Raw genomic sequence first — 20255 nt, 5'->3', positions numbered from 1 at the left:
ACTATATACCTGGCACATGCTATAGGCCAGGCTATATGTTAAACACGACATATCTTTCCTTGCTGAATCCTCACAATTTCATGATAGACTCTACTGGTATCACCATTTAAGAAATTGGGATTCTGGGAGTTGAAGTTACTCATAATTGATAGAAAATTGTCAAACATCAATCTGACAGCCACACCATATTTAACCAAGATTCCCCACAGGCTAAACCAAATGTGCCTGCATGAGTTCTCTGGGTGTGGTCTTTGCATGATCTCTCTCAGCAACTCCATCCATTCTCCTGGCTACATCCACCTGGCACGGGGTCTATAGGGAGGACTAAATAGCCCTGAAGTCTAAAGAAAAGTTAGGAGCCTCCGGTGCTCCTAACTTTGCTGTCTCTGAAATACGACCTTCATCTCTCGTGTGTTTTCAGCCTTCCAACTGCTGGAGAAGTTGCACAGAGGTATCCATCCAGCCCTCACTGCAGGCTGTCCAGGAGAATTCCAATGCTACTTACTCCTAAGCCAGAATGAAAGGACAGCAAGAGTGGCCCATCTAACACTCTTTTCTTGTACCACTAACGCCCACATTTACCATGCCCAACTGTAGTCTTCCAGAAACGGGTCTGTGTTTGTAGTGCATACAGGACCCAGCCCTGTGTCTCCGTCAGCTGCAGCTTCCCACATGCAGCACAGCTTGAGCGCTTACTGTGCTTATCTCAGGACCTCTTTACCACCTAACACTCTCATCTCAAACACGCTTGCTCGCATAACTAAAGCCATCTTTTACACCTTCTCAGGCCAGTGATCTGCCCAGGTCAATATAGCTCTTCAGCAGCAATGTTCTATTAATTCCCCACTTGAGTAAAATGATCCATGGAGAATACACACACAGGGCCTAACATAAAGTGCAGAATGAATGTTAACAATTTTATTATACACATTATCATCTCTAGTTCCCTTTCCCATCATACATAGGTAGCTAACAAGAATTAAAATTCCCAGAAAGGTACAAAAAAATACCAATTGGTTTATTGGATTAAAAACTGGTAAAACGGACATAAAGGCAGTTAGAACAGGACATCTTCACAGCCTCCCCTACTTGCCACTGCACTACGTCTGCAGTTAAGGGCTCAGAGAGACAGGCCCTCCTCCCCCTCACTGTTCACCTACCATGGAAGCAACAACTGCAGCAAAGGAACCCAGGAGGAAGTCAGAGGTGACCTTAGCACTGTCAAAATTTCATCTCTAAAAGCCTCTGAGTTGGAAGCAGGGAGGGAACAAATGCAGGGCCCGAGGGGCTGGGGAACAGCCTCTACGGCTCATTATCCATAATGTTCAGAGATCTGTGCTCCTGTCTCATCCCCAATGGGGACCATCAACAGGCTATGATAGTTTGAGGAAAAGGGGTAAATGATTCTAGAACCACATGTGGTTTCCAAACCCTTCACCAGAGTTAGTAAAAGCCTTGGAGATACCCAGTTCAGGACTTGAGGGGGGGGGGGCATACTTTCCTTCCCACCCAAGAGATGAAAAGGAATTCCTGGGGACACAGCATCCGTGCTGCTCTTAAATCTCCACATCGCTCTCCTTGTCATTGTCATGGTCTCCGTCATAGAATTCATTGGGTGCCTCTGGCCTGCAAAGCAAGGGACAAGAGATTAGAAACCCACTCTTCTAAGTTCCAGACTCCTCCCAGCACTCTTCTCAGAGCCAATTCTCTGTTAGTCCTCTCCAAAGCCAGTTCCTCTCCTTTTGCTGGCAGGGACTTACTGCAATCCATGTATCCAATACATGGAGACTTCTGTGTACTGGGTACTGCTGTAGACTTTAGCAAAACAGCAGAGAATCAGCCAGATAAGGTTTCCACACAGTGTCTCAAAGCTTACCTCATGAAACTAGCAATACCAAAGCAAACGAATGAATACAATAATTTCAAATGTGTCGTGTTCTACATGACTGAGTCTGGTGAATAAGAGGATGACATTTCACCTACAGTTGCAAGGAGAAACTGCTCTGAGCATGAAATACCAGACTTCCGTGAAGCTGGCTGGGCACAGATCTCAGGAAGGTTGCATTAAGCCACAAAAAGACAAGTACAGAAATCACAATATCCAAGGAAACTGAGCCATTCCAGAAGGACAAGGAGACCAGGACTGTTGGGGGTTATGCGGGCAGACAAAAGCAGTTTTAGATGAGCTAAGGGATCTGTGTGCAGGATTGTTTTCAAGCTGTTTGAAGACGGAAAGGTTTGAGGGGAGACTATCACAGGAAAAGGAATGAGCAAAGACTGACACAGGGAAAGGTGTTGTGAGGGGAAGACTGACACAGGGAAAGCTGTGAGGGGAAGACTGGACAAATGGAAAGGTATGAGCAAAGGCGAACACGATGTTAAAACTCCCTTAAGAAGGAAGTGATAGCAACACAGGATTCAGTAAGCACTCAATACAGGCTTCCTTCTTTTTGAAACACTATTCTTTGAAAGAGAGAATTGAGAAGGTCACTGGAGAGAAGCTAAGGAACTAAGTAAGGCAGACAAGGTCGTGTCTACTCAGTAAGCCCATCTCTATCACCTCTAAAACTTAGGATTGGGTCTCAGTCCTGATGTTAGCTGCAGAACCCTAGTTACTTAATCTCTGAGCCTTGGGTTCTTCCTCTAGTCATCTGAGGATAAAAGCCACCTCTTAGGGTTGTCTGATGGCAACAGAATGACACCATAAAGTACTTAATGTGGAGCCGAGACCTCTGCAAAGGTAGCAACTCATTGTGGCCACTTTGCAAGTCATGTGTTAGCTGGAGCTATGGCAGCAGGTAGCCTGACAGTGAGGCAAGGCTCAGAAACAGAAGTTCCTGCCAGCAGTGCAAAAGGCTAAACAGTGCAGAGACAAGAACCAGATGTGAGCATGTGACTACAGAAGAAAAAGGCAAACCTAGGCAGAAGGGAGAACTCAGAGACACTACGGGCAAACCAGTTAAGACAGTGGAAATCTATTTCTGGAAGTCAGGCTTGAGAGACCAGAAGAGGCAAGGAGACGATGATGGGAAGGAGTCTGAGCCAGATGTTCAATACTTCCTCACCCAAGCCAGGGAAGAAGGGGTTACCCATGGGGGAGGGCAGCTGAGAAAGTCCAAGGGCCAAAGCAGTCAAGACCAAGTCCAAGAGAGAGATGAAGGCCAGAATTCTATGACCCAAAAGTAGGTTCTAGAAGGAACTGCAAAGTCATCCAACCTGTAGCAGAGCCAAATATCAGTAATATCTTTAAGGAGATCTGTTTCCCACCAAATCTCTGTATCTCTGTCTGTCCTTGTCTGTCTGTCTGTCTCTCTCTCTTTCTCTCTGTCTCTCTCTCAATCTCTCTAGGCCCTTCTGGGTTCTGCTGTCCTTGTTCTTCATTTTCTAAAAATTTCTTCAAGGATTAACAAACAGAAAAAAAAATCAATACTAATCTTTCCCTCCCTATTTCATTCTAGCTACAAATATTTCAACATAGATCTAAGAAAGATAAAGATTATTTACATATTTACACACACCTCACTCAATATAATTCTCAAACCGGAAGAAGACAGCTGAACAAATAAATCTAAGAACCCTATAAAACAGAATGATGTGGACAGTGACCCGTCTGGTTCAGTGCTCAGAAGGACCAAGTAAAGTGCTGGCGAGACTATAAACAGGGAGCTGAGGAGATGGCACTTGCTGCCATTGCAAATGACCTGGGTTCTCTTCCCAGCACCCCATGGCAGCACAACCACTCTTAACTCCAGTTCCAGGGGATCTGACGCCCTCTTCTGACCTTAGCAGGCACCAGGTACACAATGGTGCATATAAATAAATACAGGTGAAACACCACACATATAAAGTAAAATAAATAAATCTAAAAATAAATAAAAGGTTAAAAAAAAACGAATGTAACTAAACCACTGAAGACTTTTTGGAAGTCTTCAATTTGGCAGCAAATATAAAAGGTTTTACTACATACGACCTTTTAACATCAACAATTCTGAAAATCAGACCCACTAAAACAAACATGCAAAGATGTATTATCTAAGGGGACTCAGGGTCACATCCTTTACTACTTTAATAGCCACAAAAAAAGGGGGTGAAGTAGGATAGGGAATAATGTAAATACCCACAAGTGGTAATTGATTACATTATGCTATCCCCACACAATGTTGATACAGTGGAGAAAACACTGATCTATATATACTGACATGGAAAAATTTTATTTCTAATTTTTTTTTTTTTTTTTTTTTTTTGGTTTTTTGAGACAGGGTTTCTCTGTGGTTTTGGAGCCTGTCCTGGAACTAGCTCTTGTAGACCAGGCTGGTCTCGAACTCACAGAGATCCGCCTGCCTCTGCCTCCCAAGTGCTGGAATTAAAGGCATGCGCCACCACTGCCCGGCCTTTTTTTTTAATTTTATGTGCATTGGTATTTTGCCATGGGTGTCAGATCCCCTGGAACTGGAATTACAGACAGTTGAGAATTGCCATGTGTGTGCTGGGAATTGAACCTGGGTCCTCTGGAAGAGCAGCCAGTGCTCTTAAACACCAAGTCATTCCAGCCCTGAAAAAAAATCTTTTTAAAAGAAAAGAAAACAGGCAAGTGTAAGTCAGAGCAACATATTGTAAATATCCTTATTTGTATTCACAAAAAATGTATAAACTGGGTTGGGTGGTGCCTGCCTTTAACCCAGCATTTAGGAAGCTAAGGCAGAAAACTTTCATGAACTCAAGGCCAGCTTGTGCTATGACAGTCAAACCCAATCTCAAAAACACCAAGAAAGAAGTAGCTATGGTGGCCCATGCAGAGGATCTCCGATTTCAAGGTCAGTCTGATCTACACAAAACATCAAGGAAAAAGAAAATAACTACATAAATAAAATTCTGAATGTATGCATGTATATGTAGAAGTATTTATTCCTATAATCTACAGAAAATGATCTATCAAATAAGACGTAAGTCAAACCACTAATAATGGTTACTTTCGTGGAATGATTCTAGGACTGTGTAAAAACATTTTGATGCTGTTTATAATACTTTAAATAAATATGTTGTTTTGTTATTGAAAGTGTCAAAAAAGGTAGAAAACTTGTAGCCTAAAGGAGACAATAAGTCTGGGCCAGATGAACTAGTGTCTTCCCATTCTTTCCCACTCAGAAGCCTCCTCTGCAGATCCTCAAGGCCCTGGCCCAGACCTGCTGTAGCTCTCCTCGGGACCTCTCTCTTCAGCATCAGCCTCATCAGTCCTGTCGTACGTCAGGAGGTCTGCGGGGACATCATGAATCTGGACACTAGGCGCATGGTTCAGCATCTTCAAGTTTTCAAAGATTGTCTGGCGGATCTGGTCCAGATACTAGTTGAAAGGAAAGAAAAGTCAGCAGCTCCCGAATTCCCAGAGTACACACCCTTCTCTCTGCCTTCTACCCTAAACGTCCTGGTTTTAAGAAGTATTTCAAGTTCAGATCCCAGTTGATAACTGTCCCTACTTTATCCTGGGCTTCCCCACAATGGTAAGTGTGACAGTGACAGCCAGGACTTCCTTCTCTTGCTTTCTCCTATTTCCCACCTCCCCAACCTCTCGAGTCCTCTTCTCATCGCTTCTCTAGCTTCTCCAAGCTGCTAACCTGGCGTGAGTTCTGATTCTCGATGCGGGTGCTGACGTCTGGATGGAGCGTGAAGTCCGGGGCAAAGTACTCGAAGTATTCTTAGAGATGGGAAGCGGTTGGGAGAGAGGATGAAGCAGTACAGCTGAGATACAAAAAGGTGAGTCCCACAACATTCCCATCTTTTGCCATCCTGGTCTCCAGGTACACAAGCTATTTGCTCTGCTCTGAGCCCAGGGGTTTAGTCTGCAGAGCTCCCAGAACACACCATTTCCCATCTGCCTTCAAACAAGGTCATTCTAGGGACTGGTGAGAATGGGGAAGGGGCACCATGAGGTAGACCTTACCACTATAGGGAAGTTCCTCACTAATGGCCTCTTCTACTAGCAGAGATGTTTCATATGTCCTGAAACCAGCAAGCAGAGGGGGTTGGGCTAACCATGTGGGCTGCAAGGACCATCCCTCCAATTTCTTAAGAGTCTCTAGTGAACCACAAAGGAGAATGAGAATGGAGGACTCACCAGCACCGGGCAACGTTTCGGACAGTGTAGCCACCACCACCCAGCACCAGGAGAGGGATATTGAAGCTCTTGACATATTCAACACATTCCCTGTTAGAAGCAATAAGAGGACTGGGTGAATTCAAGACATATGACCCCAAGTATCACTTGAATGCTACGCAAAGAGACCGGCAACTAAACGTTCTCTATGTCGTTCTGGGCAGTAGAACTCACAGTGGCATTCTTTGTATGTGACTGCTTGTGTAGATGTGTGTGAATCTTCATGTGTGTTGATGCCTGCATGTGTGTGCATATGTACAGAGCAGCCAGAAGATACCAAGTGTTGTTCTAAAGGTACCATCCACCTCTTTTTATTTTTTATTTTTTTTTTTTTAGTTTTTAGTTTTTGGCCTGAAACTTCCCAATTAGGCTAAGATGACTGGTCACCAAGCCCTAGGAATCTTCTTGTCTCTACCTTACCAGGACTGAGATTATGAATCATAAATGCATGCTATTCTTACATGGGTTCTGGGGATCAAATTCAAGTCTTCATGCTTGTGTAGCAAGCACTTTTACTGAGTGTGCTATTCACCCGGTCCCCACCCAATGCCTTCCTGCCTCAAGATTAGATTTTGTTCAAGATTAGTGTACTCTAGGGACTGGAGAGTTGACACAGAAGTTAAGTGTGTTTACTGCTCTTCCTGAAGACCAGAGTTTCAATTTCCAGCACATACACTGGGCAGCTCACAATCACTGTAACTCTAGCTCCAGGAGATCCAATACCTATTCCTTGTGCTCACACATGAACACACACACACATACACGAATGAATGAATAAGCAAAATTCTTTAAAAACAGTATATTTAATATTTTGTATCTCAATAAATACTTTAAAATAAAGCACACCCTCACTCTGATTTGCTTAATATTCTCCCTGGCACCCTACCTGCTGCCCAACTACTCTCAGCCGTGTCCCAGCTAGACTGACTGTTCTAATCTTCAGCGCACATCTTCAGATCCTCAACTTCTCTCCACTACATCCCCGCCCAATGTTAATGGCTTCGTAACTGGCTTTCCACTACCCACCCTATGCTCTGACTCCCACCCCAAACCTTTCTTCATTTAGCAGTCAGAATAATCAACCACTTTCAAATTCACTGGCCCATGTCACTTCCCTGTTTAAAACCCTTATACGGTTTTGTATCATCCATGGTCTAACAGCTGTGCACTCTCAACCTGGCCAGCTTTCAGCACCTCACTGTGTCCTGGCCTCACTGGTTTTATTTCTTCTTCATCAAGACTATAGCTCTTTTTTGGTCTTTGGGCATTCTACTGGCCCTTTTCACTGCGTAGGGCACGATTCTCTGTTCTCCGTTCAGAGATCATTCCTTCTTAGTCTCCAGGTCTCCACTCCCATTTCACCTTTTCAGAAAACCCTTCCCAAAGCATGCTGTCTATAGTAAATTCCCAAGCTAGGTATGGTGACCAGAGCTGGTAATCCTAGAATTTGGGAGGCTAAAACAGGAGGATCACAAGCTCGAAGACTGGTCAAGGATGCACACATACACAAATAATGATGATGATGATGATGATGATGATGATGATGATGATGAAATGCAACTTTAAATACCAACAACAAGAACAAGAAGGAAAGCAGTTCTCACCCATGGCCTCGTATGCTGAGATTGAAACATCCTAATCGGTCACAGCCCAGGGAGTCAGCTCCACACTGCACAAAGAAGAAACCCAGATGGCTACAGTAACATGAACGATCAGAACACCAGTGTCCTCTACTGTCCTTCCCTCACCAGTCTGAAGGACTTATTCTTCCCAGAACTCTTTCCTCAAGCCCAGGCAAGGCCTCTTAGGGAGGTGCTAACAGCATTACCTGAAGCACGATGCATGTGGGTTGGTAGAAGTCCACCACCTGGCTGATGACTGGCTGGAAAAGGTGCTTGTAACCTGGGAGAGGGCCAAAGGTGGGCAACCTGGCACCCCAAGGGGATGGGGAGACAGGGAACAAAAGGAAAAAGGGGGTTGAGAGAGCATGTAGCCCAGGAAAGGGACAACCCACAGAACCAAAAACTGGTTCTGAACTTCTGGAAGGAATCACAAACTGCTGAGTGACTGAAGAACACTAACAACCTTCTTCCCAGAAAAATAACAAATAAATAAAAATGCACAAACACATACTATATTGCATACAAATTCCAGGGGTTCGTGGTCCCTCTGAAGGCCATTCATCCTTAAGGACACCTGGCCCAACAATAGACAACACTAGGTAGAAGAGGTTAATTGAAAGAGAAAACACAGGGGGAAGTGAGCGTGGAGAGGCCAGCAGTACTTACTCTGGTCATCAATGCCGTCCCGTAAGGGCACATTGAGACAATAATAGCGGCCACTCTCTGCTCCAACTTCATACATGTCACCTATACAAAAGTGGGTACAGTAGTCATGCAAGGTAGTTTCCATAACACAGCTGTTCCTTCCTGCCCTCTACCACATGCTCTCTTAAGGCTCCAGCAACTTGCATTCATTTGATACAGGGTCAACAGCTACATAACTCAGACTGCCCAGGAACTTCCTGTATTGCTCAGGCTACCTTCCAACTCTCACCCGCCCCCCCTCAGCTTGCTGATTGCTAAGATTACAGGTATGTGTCTTCCTGCCTGGTGTCCACAGAGGTCAGAAGAGGGCATCAGATCTCCTGGAACTGGGAGTTACAGACAGTTGTGAGCTGTCACGTGGGTGCTGAGAACAGAACCTGGGTTCTCTGCAAGGGCAGTAAATGCTCTTAACAGCTGAGTCATCTCTCCAGTCCTGATTCTCTCTCTCTCTCTCTCTCTCTCTCTCTCTCTCTCTCTCTCTCTCTGTGACATAGTGTAGCTATATATCCCAGACTGGCCTCAAACTTAAGGCAACCCTCCCACCTTAGCCCCCGAGCCTGCCTACTGGGAAAACAGGCATATGCCATCACACTCATTTAAATGAATATTTCTCAGGAACTACTGTGTGCTAAGATATATGCGAGGCATAAGAGTACAGTGATGAACAGACCTAAGGAAATTCCACCAAGCTCCTACATTTGCGGTATGTGATAAGGAAGGAGGACGTGATGGTTTGAATGAGAATGACCCCCAACCCCCACCCCCTTAGCATATTTGAATGCTTAGTCATCAGGGAGTGGCACTGCTGGAGAAGGATTAGGAAGTGTGGCCCTGTTTGAGAAAGTGTCACTTGGGTGGGCTTTGAGGTTCCAAAAATCCAAGCCGAGCCCAGAGTGTCCCTGCCTATGAATCAGGATGTAGCTCTCAACTCCTGCGCAGAGCCTGCCCACATGCTGCCATGCTCCCCACCATGATGATAACAGACTAAACTCTGCACTGGAAGCCAGCCCCCTTGTAAATGCTTTCTTTCATAAAAGTTGCCTTGGCTGTGGTTTCACAGCAATAGAATAATGACTAAGAGAAAGAACAAAAAAACTACAATAAATGTAACTAGCAGTGAGAAAAAGAGACAGGGCGAGGTACCTGTTTATTTAATTTAATAGAGTGATCAGAAAGGCTTCTCTGAGGAGAAGACAAAATAATCCCATCATTCAGGAAGCTGATTAAAGAGGATTGGGAGTTCAAGACTAGCCTGGGCTATAGAGCAAGACCCTGTCTCAAAACAAAACACACAAAGAGCTAAGGAATACACAAGACGCAGTGATCCTACCTGTTCCAGGAAAGAAGTAATTTCCATATTTGTGGAATGACACAGTCATGACCCGGTCAGTGAGGTAGAAGGCTTCCTGAACCCCATCACCATGGTGGATATCGATATCAATATAGAGCACCCGAGGGTGGTACCTGGTGTGATGATAAAGCCACGATCTGAGGAAGAGGTGAATTCCCTATCTTCTCCTCCCCAATACAATATTTAGAAATATTTAGAGTCTGCTTCTAACCAAGTCACTTGAAACCCCATCCCACCAAGTTTCCCCCCGAATGCCTAGGCCTTCATCCTCAGGCTAGAGACAGGGAAGGAAAGGGACAAAGGGGACTGACAAGTGAGCAGGCAGCAGGGACAAACTGTGGCGCTGAAGAAGCCCCCTGAGAAAAGCATCACAGACTTGAGAAGCCGGTGGGGAAGGCGGTCAGGGTGGGGCCAAGGCCTAGGGACTTCTAAGTCTCCAGTCTCCCCTCTCCTCCTGGAGCACTTACTTGAGCAGCTCCAGGATGCCAATTACAATGTCATTGACGTAGCAGAAGCCGGAGGCCTGTGGGAGATGGATTTATAGGCAGAAGAACAATTCTTCTACTCAGCCACCCCAACCCTGTCATTCTGACCACCTAACCTCTGGCAGCCAGTCTTCCCACTGCAGCCTTACCTCAAACTTCTTGGCATGGTGTAGACCACCAGCCCAGTTGATGGCAATATCACAGATCTGAAAGACAAATACCCACTCAGTCTTCTTCCTGCCCACCCCCGAAGCCGGGTTCTGTGTCAAGCCTATAAACAGTCCTGAATCTGGAGACCCACGGGAAATGGGACCAGGACTACAGACTGGGGCTACGTCACTACATCACCTTGTTGTTCAGCTGTGTCGCTCCTTGCAGAGATGCGCCTGTGTAACGGGAGCAGAACTCAAAGAGCCCGGGAAACACTGGACTGTAGGAAAGAGTAGAATTACACCCTCTGGCCGTTGTCCACCTCCTTCCCCACCCAAACTCCATCACCACCCTCTAGCAGCTCCCCTCTCCGCCTCCACACCTGAGCCATCTTCAGATTTATTCAACAAAGATATTTGGACCAAATCTTGTGCCAAGCCTCATACAAAGCATGGTACAGGAATCATAAAAATGTTCAACTGCCAGGGAGTTTGTATCCTACCTGGGAAGCAAAGCAAACAGGTTCTTGGGTACACAAGAAAATGTGAATAAGCTGAGCTAAAAGAGGTTGTTCATCATAGGAGGTGTCTATGTATACCACACTTGAACAATGTGGTTACACATTTTAAAGAAAGAACTGAATTTCCATTGGCGTGAACCACTAACAATGAGACAACTAATGAAAGCCTTTAGCTCACTGTTAGCACAACAAGCCACAAATCACCTATATGGATTACCACCCACATACTGTACATTTTCACTTACATAACATTCTAGAAACAATGAATACACGGATAGAGATGAGATCAATAGTTGCTTGGGGCTAAGGTGGAGAGAAGGGACTGACCACATTTGTAGAGTAAAGGAAATATTCAGTACTGAGAAGACAGCTTGGTCAGTTGAAGTGCTTGGGTTACAAGCAGGAGGAGTAGATCTTAAGAACCCATGGAAAAAGGTCAAGTTTGGTGGCTTATGCTTCTAATCCCAGCTCTGGGAGGCAGACCTAAGGGGTTACTGCTAGTCAGTCCAGACTATTTAGCAAGTTTCAGGCCAGTGAGAGACTTTGTTTTAAAACACTGAGGTGGCAGCTGGGTGGTGGTGGCGCATACATGCTTTCAATCCCCGTTTTTCAAGACAGGGTTTCTCTGTAGCTTTAGAGCCTGTCCTGGAACTCGCTCTGTAGGACAGGCTGGCTTCGAACTCACAGAGATCTGCCTGCCTCTGCTTCCCGAATGCTGGGATTAAAGGCGTGTTGTCACCACCGCCCAGCTCAAACTTAAATTTTTAACACAGAAGCAAAGCACAGACACAACCAATCCCAAGGGTCACACTAAATAAATAAATCCCAAGCCTTAGGTCTCCAAAACCCAGTGCAGTCTATACACTGACCATGTAAGAAAATAGGATTAGATAATTATCAATTCTAGAAAAAACAAAAAGATATACAGGAAAATAAACTAAATAGTAGTACTACTTGGAATCTTAATTATAATAATGTAAGCATAGCTGGGTGGTGGCAGCACACACCTTTAGTCCCAGCACTCAAGAGACAAAAGCAGGTAGATCTCTGAGTTTGAGGCCAGCCTGGTCTGCAGAGTGAGTTCCAGGACAATCAGGGCTACACATAGAAACCCTGTCTTGGGGATGGGGGGTGGGGGAGAAAAACCAAAACAATAATAATAATAATGTAACCATAGAATACTGATAAATTTTAAAATGGGAAGGCTGGGTGTGGTGGTAGACATCTTTAATCCCAGCATTCAGGATCAGAGGCCAGACAATCTCTGTGAGTTTTTGGCCAGACTGTCTATAGAGGGAGTGCCAGGCCAGTCAAGACTACAAGGTGAGATCCTGTCTTTAAAAAAAAAAAAAAAGCTGAGGCTAGAGGTAGAGACTCACACCTATAATCCTAACAAGCTGATGCAGGCAAAGGAGGAGCAGAGTTCAGGTCATCCTTGGCTAAACAACCTCGGCTCCAGAGGCCCCAGAGGCTCTCTCTCTATGTAAATAAACAAGCAAACGTACAAATAAGAAAGAATCAAGACGGCCCAGCAGATTGGGGGGGGGGGGGGTTAAAAAGCCTGACAACCAGAATTTAATCTGTAGAACCCATATGGAGATCTACTCCTACAGGCTGTCCTCTGACACATGTACTACTCCTTCAAAAATAAGTAAATAAGTAAATGAAAAAATAAATTTCCAAGTAAATAAATACATCAATGATATAAACTGTGACATTACTGCACCATGAACTGAGAGAGGGGACATAGTAGGATGGTATGCTAATACTCCACACCAACGGCTTATTAGACAACATCTAAAATGGATGAGAAGAAACAGCAATAAGAGATAATATAGTAGAGAAGTATGACTGTAAGCCAGATTCAGAAGGTGGACAACCTACATTCACCCATGTAGTTAGTGACAGTGAGGCCGGGCTAACAAGCTGTTTAACCAGGTATACCCTGATACCCTCTTCTTTACAAAGAAGGCTATACTAAGCCCTGCTTGATAACGGGTTGTTGATATTGAGAGACTGGCTGCAAAGCATTTAAAACAGTACCTAGCACATAGTAGGTATTATCTAAATATATAGATTAGGAGGACTAGCAACAGTAATTTTATTCCTTAGAAATGTAAAGATAAATACCATGGCTGGGCATGGTGGCACATGTCTTTAATTCCAGCACATGGAAGGCAGAGGCAGATGAATCTCTGAGTTCAAGGCCAGGCTGGTCTATAGAGCTAGTTCAAGATACCCAGGGCTATACAGAGAAACCCTGTCTCAGAAAACCAAAAAAGATAAACACCGAAGAAATAGGTAAAGGATAAAGTGAGAAGAGAGACTTATAGACCTAAGATTTGCTTCTTCCCCAAAATATAATTTAGCTATGAATTTTAGATTACTTATGCCTTCTCAGCTGGCATGATAGGCTTAGCCATCATGCCAGGAAGTAATTTGAAATTAATTTTAAAATAGAAGGGGGGAAAAAGAAATGATTCTCTGAAACACAGAGTATAGATAAATATGGCTATAGTTTACATTTGATGGGACCACTGATGGATCACAAATGCCCAAAGGGAGTGTTCCCTTACTTCCCAAAAACATTACAGCTTCAGAGCTGACTCTGCATTCTCAGATCTGGGACGTGAACTCAGAAGAAGCAGCAGAAACAATTAAGAAAAGAAAGAAGAAGAAGAAGAAGAAAGAGACTAACACCAAATGAGTAGCACACTGTGTATAGGACAGAACTGTGGGCCAATGCTGTCAAGAAAAGCTTCATGGGAAGTCAGGCACCACAACACACACCCAGAATCCCAACACAGAGGCTGAGGTGGGAAGACCACCAGTTCAGTGATAGCCTGGGCTACCTGAGAAGATCCTGTCTTGAAAACCAAAACAAACGGAAGGAAGGAAGGAAGGAAGGAAGGAAGGAAGGAAGGAAGGAAGGAAGGAAAGAGAGAAAGGAGAGAAAGGGAGGAAGAAAGAAGGAGGTGGTGTATGGTGACTCAGCAGTTAAGGCACTAGTTACACTAGTTCTAGTTCTAGTTCTAGCTGCCAGCACCCACATCAGGGACATACAACCAACTGGGAACTCCACCTATGGGATCCAATGGCCTCTTCTGACCTCCACAGGTACCCACACATGTGACATACACATACATATACATTCATACACAGTAAAATTTTAAAAAGATTTTTCAAAGAAAAGGAAGGGAAAGTAAGAACCACATGGAAGTGAAGGCTGAGAGGCTTCGAAAAGGCTGAATGGAGAGCCATGAGCATTGCCACACATGGGAGTGAGGTGTGGGGGTCAGGGTCGATAAGGAACTGGCCTTTATCCTACAGCCCAAGCTACGTGTCATTCGGCTCTTCCAGTGAAACAGATTAGGAAACTGGCTTCAAACCTGGGCTCTGAGCCAGATGTGCTGGAGGAAGACTGACTCTTCAGGAGCCTGCAGCAGATTCTGTTCTAGTCAGCTTTCAGGACCACAAACTCAAGGCCAGCCTGGGGCCACATGGCTTTGTCTCAAAACAAACAAAAAACCGGGCTCTGGACCAGAGGCCTATCACATCCACAGTTAGGTGACTCAAGTTAGACTACCAAATTTCCCAGACCTCCCTTTTCTTAGGGGCAACACCAGGAAATAGGCTATTACATCCAGTGTTACTATAAGCAGTGGTGGCGCACACCTTTAATCCCAGCACTCGGGAGGCAGAGGCAGGCGGATCTCTGTGAGTTTGAGGCCAGCCTGGTCTACAAGAGCTAGTTCCAGGACAGGAACCAAAAGCTACGGAGAAACCCTGTCTCGAAAAATCCAAAAAAAAAAAACAAAACAAAAAAAAAAAGAATTAAGTGAATGTGTGTGCAACCTTCAGCATGATGCGTAATAGGGTAGGGGCTTAGTAAATATATAATATATATTTTATAAATATAAAATAGGTTTATAGGAAACAACTCAAGAGGATCAACAACCTCGATTCTTCAAAAGATAAGTTCAAAGTGGAAAGGGGGAAAAGACATAAATTACATGTCAAGAGACCAAGTGAATGTGTAGCTCTTCTTTGACTCCTGATTTAAATAAAATGCATCACACAGAGACACACACAGCATCTGGGAGGCAGAGGCAGGTTGATCTCTGAGTTTGAGGCCAGCCTGGTCTATAGAGTGAGTTCCAAGAGAGCCAGGACTGTTTCACAGAGAAATAAGAGTATCACTTAGAGACACATGATGAAAATACTTATGGCATCTGTGATTTGCTTTAAATTAACGTAACATAAAGATACAAGTGAATTAAGACTACGCAGGTATGGAAGAATGTGCTGGAACCCTAGCGCTTAGGAGGCTAAAGCAGGAAGATTTCAAGTTCAAGGCCAGCATTTACTAAATAATGAGGCCTATCTCTTCAGGAAAAAAAAAAAAAAAGACCAGTTCTTTACTTCTAAGCGTTGAAGCTGGGTAAAGAATGTACACAGATTCACTATTCTACTCTACTTTCAAGAATGTTGAAAATTTTAATGGAAAATTTCAACAGTATCTGGTGTGATAGTGTACGCCTTTAATCACAGAACTAGAGAGGCCAGTTTGAAGCCAGCCTGATCTACATAGTGAGTTCCCTGTCTCACAGGTAAATAAATAAATAAGAAGATAAAACAAACAGTATTTAGTACTTTGTAGCTGTTATGTTTATTTTTTTTATTAACGTACCAGAGTGCTAGTATGGCTCATTTGATCATTTTGTGCCCATTCTCTAGAGTCCCTTGAGTCTTCTGCCTCCAATACAAGCTCAGTGTTAACCTGGTCTGATTAGGGATGCAGCTTATCAGCAGACTGCCCAAGTAACATGCACAAAGGACTGGATTCAATTCCAGTCATCAAAAAAAAAAAAAAAAAAAATGTTTAATTAAAATCTAGTCATGCCATTCCCTGGTCTTTATGACTTTCATCTACTATAAAAACAAAATCACTGATTTACAATGTAACTCTTTACTTTAAAAAAACATACAAAACAAAAATAGGGTCATTGCTCAACTAGCAGCATTCTTGCCTTTGCCTCCTAAGTGCCAGAATTACAGATATGAGCCATCTCAGGCTTTATCCTTTAAAAAGGCCCCACTCAGGCTCCATTCAGATCACTGTTCTCTTCACTTCCTGCTAGTCCCCAGGTAAGTCATGTCCCACCCTAGAGCAGCCCCTAGCACCCGCTGTCCCTCCTACCACATCCCTCCCTCCTACCACATCCCTCATCTCCAGAGCTCGCTCAATCTCTACTATTTCACCTAAGAACAGCCCTGCCCTAAAGTTAGTGTGCATACTTGGCAGAATCATCTAGCTAAATAAATCCTATGGCGAATACCATGACTTACTTAGCAAAGGCATACTATTAAAATTCTGTCATTTTTCTTCGGCTTTGTATCCCTCATACCTAGCACAGGGCCTGGCCTAGACAGAGCAAATGATTAGTAAGTATTTTGTTTGTTTGCTTGCTTGTTTGTTTTTCGGGATAGGGTTTCTGTGTGTAGCCCTGGCTGTCTTGGAACTTAACTCGCTAGATCAGGCTGTCCTCAAACTCAGAGATCCGCCATCCTCTGCCTCATGAGTGCTGGGATTAAAGGTGTGCGCCACCACCGCCCAGCGCCCACCGCCCAGCAACTAAGTATTTACTGAACAATCAAAGGCGTGAATGATAATTCATTGACTAGAAGGCTCCTTCCACTGCTGCCAGGGCACCTGGCTGAAGTGCCTGGCCTCTGGCTTGACAACAAAACCCCATGCTTCCTCACCAGTCGTCACCCACATTGAAGGCGTTCAGGCTCTTGGTGAAACCCTGCATGTTGGTGGGGCTGACCCTCTGCAGGAAGTCGATGTAGTCCTCCGAATGGAAGCGGCACATATCATGCTGGGAGGCCTGGTAAGGCTTGAAGACCTGGGGATGGAGACAAAGGAGAAGTTGTTATTTTGAGCACTGCTAGGTACTAGCTGGATTTCCATACTGCCCTAATCTTATCTTTGAAGGCAGGGTACTCGTGGGGCAGAAGTTTCTCTCAGGAGGGCTAGCCAAAACAGGATCGGCCCGGGAGGGCTACTGGAGTGCCCAACTACGACAAGACCTCACTTAAGGGGGCTGGAGAGATGGCTCAGTGGTTAAGAGCATTGCCTGCTCTTCCAAAGGTCCTGAGTTCAATTCCCAGCAACCACATGGTGGCTCACAACCATCTGTAATGAGGTCTGGTGCCCTCTTCTGGCCTGCAGACATACACACAGACAGAATATTGTATACATAATAAATAAATAAATATTAAAAAAAAAAAAAAGACCTCACTTAATTATAATCCCACCTAAACACTGAATGATACTCCCAATACCATGATAGGTGACAACTGTCATGGAAACAACTAGAAAGCAAAAAAAAAAGTGGTAAAAAAAAAAAAAAAGAAAAGAGTTCCTGAATTCCCAGAAATTTTCTGCCCAGTCTCAGAGAAAAAAAAAAAAAAAAGAATATCCCTTTAATCAGTCTATTTCTCTCACCTCATTTTTACTCTATATCTATAAATTCTTAGTTTAATTTTATTACATTATGTGTGTGTGTGTGTGTGTATGTGGGTGGGGTAGGTAGGTACAAATGCCACAGTGAAGTCAGGGATAACTTAGATGTCATTCTCTCCTTTCACCATGTGGCTGTCAGGGTTCTTACTTGGATCACCAGGCTTGGAGGCAGGCTGAACCACCACTCTAACCCCTATACCTCTAACCTCCTGGTTCCTAGGAGTTGAGAACGTGATCTCCCACTTACATTTGTGGCCCAAAATAAAAGTCTGTTTCACTGCTCATTTGACACACGGCCTTCTTACTGGTTCCACAATTCCAGGAAGGGGAAAACAGGTCTAGTTTGGATGAAATACCTGACAACAAACCCAGGCAGTGCTAGACCAGTGCCTGGGCTGAGACCACTCCACACTGATTCCAGCCCTGGAGACTGTCCAAAACACATAAAACAATCTTCCTACCCCATCCTTTGTTACTCTTCTACAACTCTAAGTGAAGAAGAGATGTTATTCTGGGCAAGCTTTTTTTAAAAAATTTTATTTATTTTTATTTTATCTGCATTGGTGTTCTTCCTGCATGTATGTCTGTGTGAGGGTATCAGATCCCCTGGAACTAGAGCTACAGAGCTGTGAGCTGCCATGTGGGGGCTGGGAATTGAACCCCTGGTCCTTTGGAAGAGCAGCCAGTGCTCTTAACTACTGAGCCATCTCCCTAGCCCTAGGGCAAGCTACTTTTATCAAGACCCCTAAAGAGCACTTCACCTCCTTCCTCCCTGCAGCCCAGTCTCTCCTCCCTTCCCAGCTCACTTCTCCTGGCCCACATGCCTATTCCTAGCTTTCCCAGTCGTGGGTCCCTCTAAACTTTTTTTTTTTTTTTTTGGTTTTTCGAGACAGGGTTTCTCTGTAGCTTTTGGTGCCTGTCCTGGAACTAGCTCTTGTAGACCAGGCTAGCCTCGAACTCACAGAGATCCGCCTGCCTCTGCCTCCCAAGTGCTGGGATTAAAGGCGTGCGCCACCACCGCCCGGCTAATAGGAAGTGATTTTTTTTTTTTTTTGGAAAACAGTGACACTTCTTTTTTTGTTGTTGTTGTTTGTTTGTTTTTTTTTTTTGTTTTTCTAGACTGGGTTTCTCTGTGGTTTTGGAGCCTGTCCTGGAACTAGCTCTGTAGACCAGGCTGGTCTCGAACTCACAGAGATCCGCCTGCCTCTGCCTCCCGAGTGCTGGGATTAAAGGCGTGCGCCACCATCGCCCGGCTCCTCTAAACTTATCTCTCCTCTCAAACTCATATTCTTTTCTCTTCTCGGGGTTTTTCACCGTGGGATCAAATCTATGACATGTATGACAATCTAACTAAAATCCAAAGTCCTAAACCAAAGATTTATTATCCTTAGTGGGGGTAGAGGTGGAGATACAAACAATGGTTTGAATATTGGGCAACACTTTTTCTTTCCTAGAAAATGGATAAAAGGACACACAGACAATTTTAGGGGGTGCACAGACTTGAACTAATACCACCTCACTCTTTTCTACACCCAAACCACTGCCTGTGTCCTAAACACACTGATTGCTTGTTGAATATCTTCACAGTACATAAGGGCCAGGCTTGCTATTGTCCCATTTCACAGCTAGAAATTCCAAGCTGGGGAGAAACAGTACCTGTATAACATGGGAAATGGAGAGTTGGGCAGAACCATATAGAACCTATATTAAAAAGTAAATTCCCACCAGGCAGTGGTGGTGCACACCTTTAATCCCAGCACTCAGGAGTCAGAGGCAAGTGGATCTCTGAGTCAAAGGCCAGCCTGGCCTACAGAATGAGTTTCAGGACAGCCAACGCTACACACAGAGAAACTCTGTTTCAAAAACAAAAACAAACAAGTAAATTCTCAGAATATTGTCTACACATATACACCACAAAATGTAGAGTTGTCCCCAAGAGTTGTCCTTTCAGGTAAAGGACACAGAAGGAGCAGGAATTATGGGGAAGTCGCACCAGAAAATATATTCCTAACCCTCATCTTCAGTTCTGCACCGCTATCCACTCTACAAGACAGAGGGGCTAGAGGCATATTTCAGTGGCAAAACACTCACTTAACGTGTGAAACCCTAGATTCAATCCACCAACACGTAAACTAAAAAAAAAATGAGAAGGAACAAAACTGTCTTCAAAGGGTCCCCCTAACCCCAGGCCAGAGGCTGGTCTGTCCTCAAGTTAAAAGGGAGTCTCACCTAAGGTAAAAAATGTGTCTCCATTAAGTTGGCCAACACCCTCCACTCAGTACCACCACCACCACTGCACATAGGGAATATCCTGTGTGCCTTCTATCCTGCTCCCCCTCCTCTAGGGGTAGGTTGCACCTGATATGTCCAGTCCACCTAGCCTAAGGCCGCAGCTCGTTCCCTGGCCCAAACCCCCACAGAAGTGGCAGGACTCACGATCATCTTCTTATAGAGACCATAATGCAGGACTAGGCTATGAGTCAATGCCAGGCGATGGGGCTTCATCGGGTGCCCAGCTCCTGGGGGCAGGGAAGGAAAGAGTTGATCAGTTCCCACCCCTAGACTTGCAGCCCTTCCCGCAAAACCTCTCTTTCTGCACAACCCTGTGCCCTACCGTAGTGGAAGTTGCCCACATCGGGGTCGTAGAAATACGCCACCGTCTTGGCCATGGTGCTGGGGGACCAGGCCCGGTGCCTCAGCCGCCCGCCCGCCGCCGGCCGCCAGCCCCACCCCCGCCGTGCG

General features: G+C 44.7%; 1 protein-coding gene across 1 annotated transcript; it reads right to left on the bottom strand.

The window, feature by feature from the left end:
- Positions 1–896: 896 nt before the first annotated feature.
- Positions 897–20239, bottom strand: Hdac3 (histone deacetylase 3). Its single transcript, XM_057789119.1, has 15 exons — positions 20128–20239; positions 19950–20032; positions 16751–16893; positions 10663–10744; positions 10464–10520; positions 10297–10352; positions 9809–9942; positions 8440–8520; positions 7980–8053; positions 7756–7820; positions 6113–6202; positions 5939–5997; positions 5613–5692; positions 5184–5341; positions 897–1626 (listed from the first exon to the last, which is right to left on the bottom strand). Exons 1-15 carry the CDS (start codon positions 20180–20182, stop codon positions 1557–1559), a joined length of 1287 nt encoding a protein of 428 aa, XP_057645102.1. The 5' UTR covers positions 20183–20239; the 3' UTR covers positions 897–1556.
- Positions 20240–20255: the final 16 nt, after the last annotated feature.

Source organism: Chionomys nivalis, chromosome 14 (assembly GCF_950005125.1).
Source record: "Chionomys nivalis chromosome 14, mChiNiv1.1, whole genome shotgun sequence".
NCBI classification, from domain to species: Eukaryota; Metazoa; Chordata; class Mammalia; order Rodentia; family Cricetidae; genus Chionomys; species Chionomys nivalis.
Note: the sequence above shows the minus strand (reverse complement) of the source record. Positions and strands in the feature narration are given on the sequence as shown.

Bases quoted from the DNA above. Each gene is read 5' to 3' on its own strand.
- Hdac3 (XM_057789119.1), bottom strand. From the start codon at position 20,182: ATGGCCAAGACGGTGGCGTATTTCTACGACCCCGATGTGGGCAACTTC. The intron at 10,521-10,662 runs GTGATGTAGTGA...TTTGTCTTTCAG, and splicing joins CGACACAGCTGAACAACAAG to ATCTGTGATATTGCCATCAA. The intron at 10,353-10,463 runs GTAAGGCTGCAG...CATCTCCCACAG, and splicing joins ACCATGCCAAGAAGTTTGAG to GCCTCCGGCTTCTGCTACGT.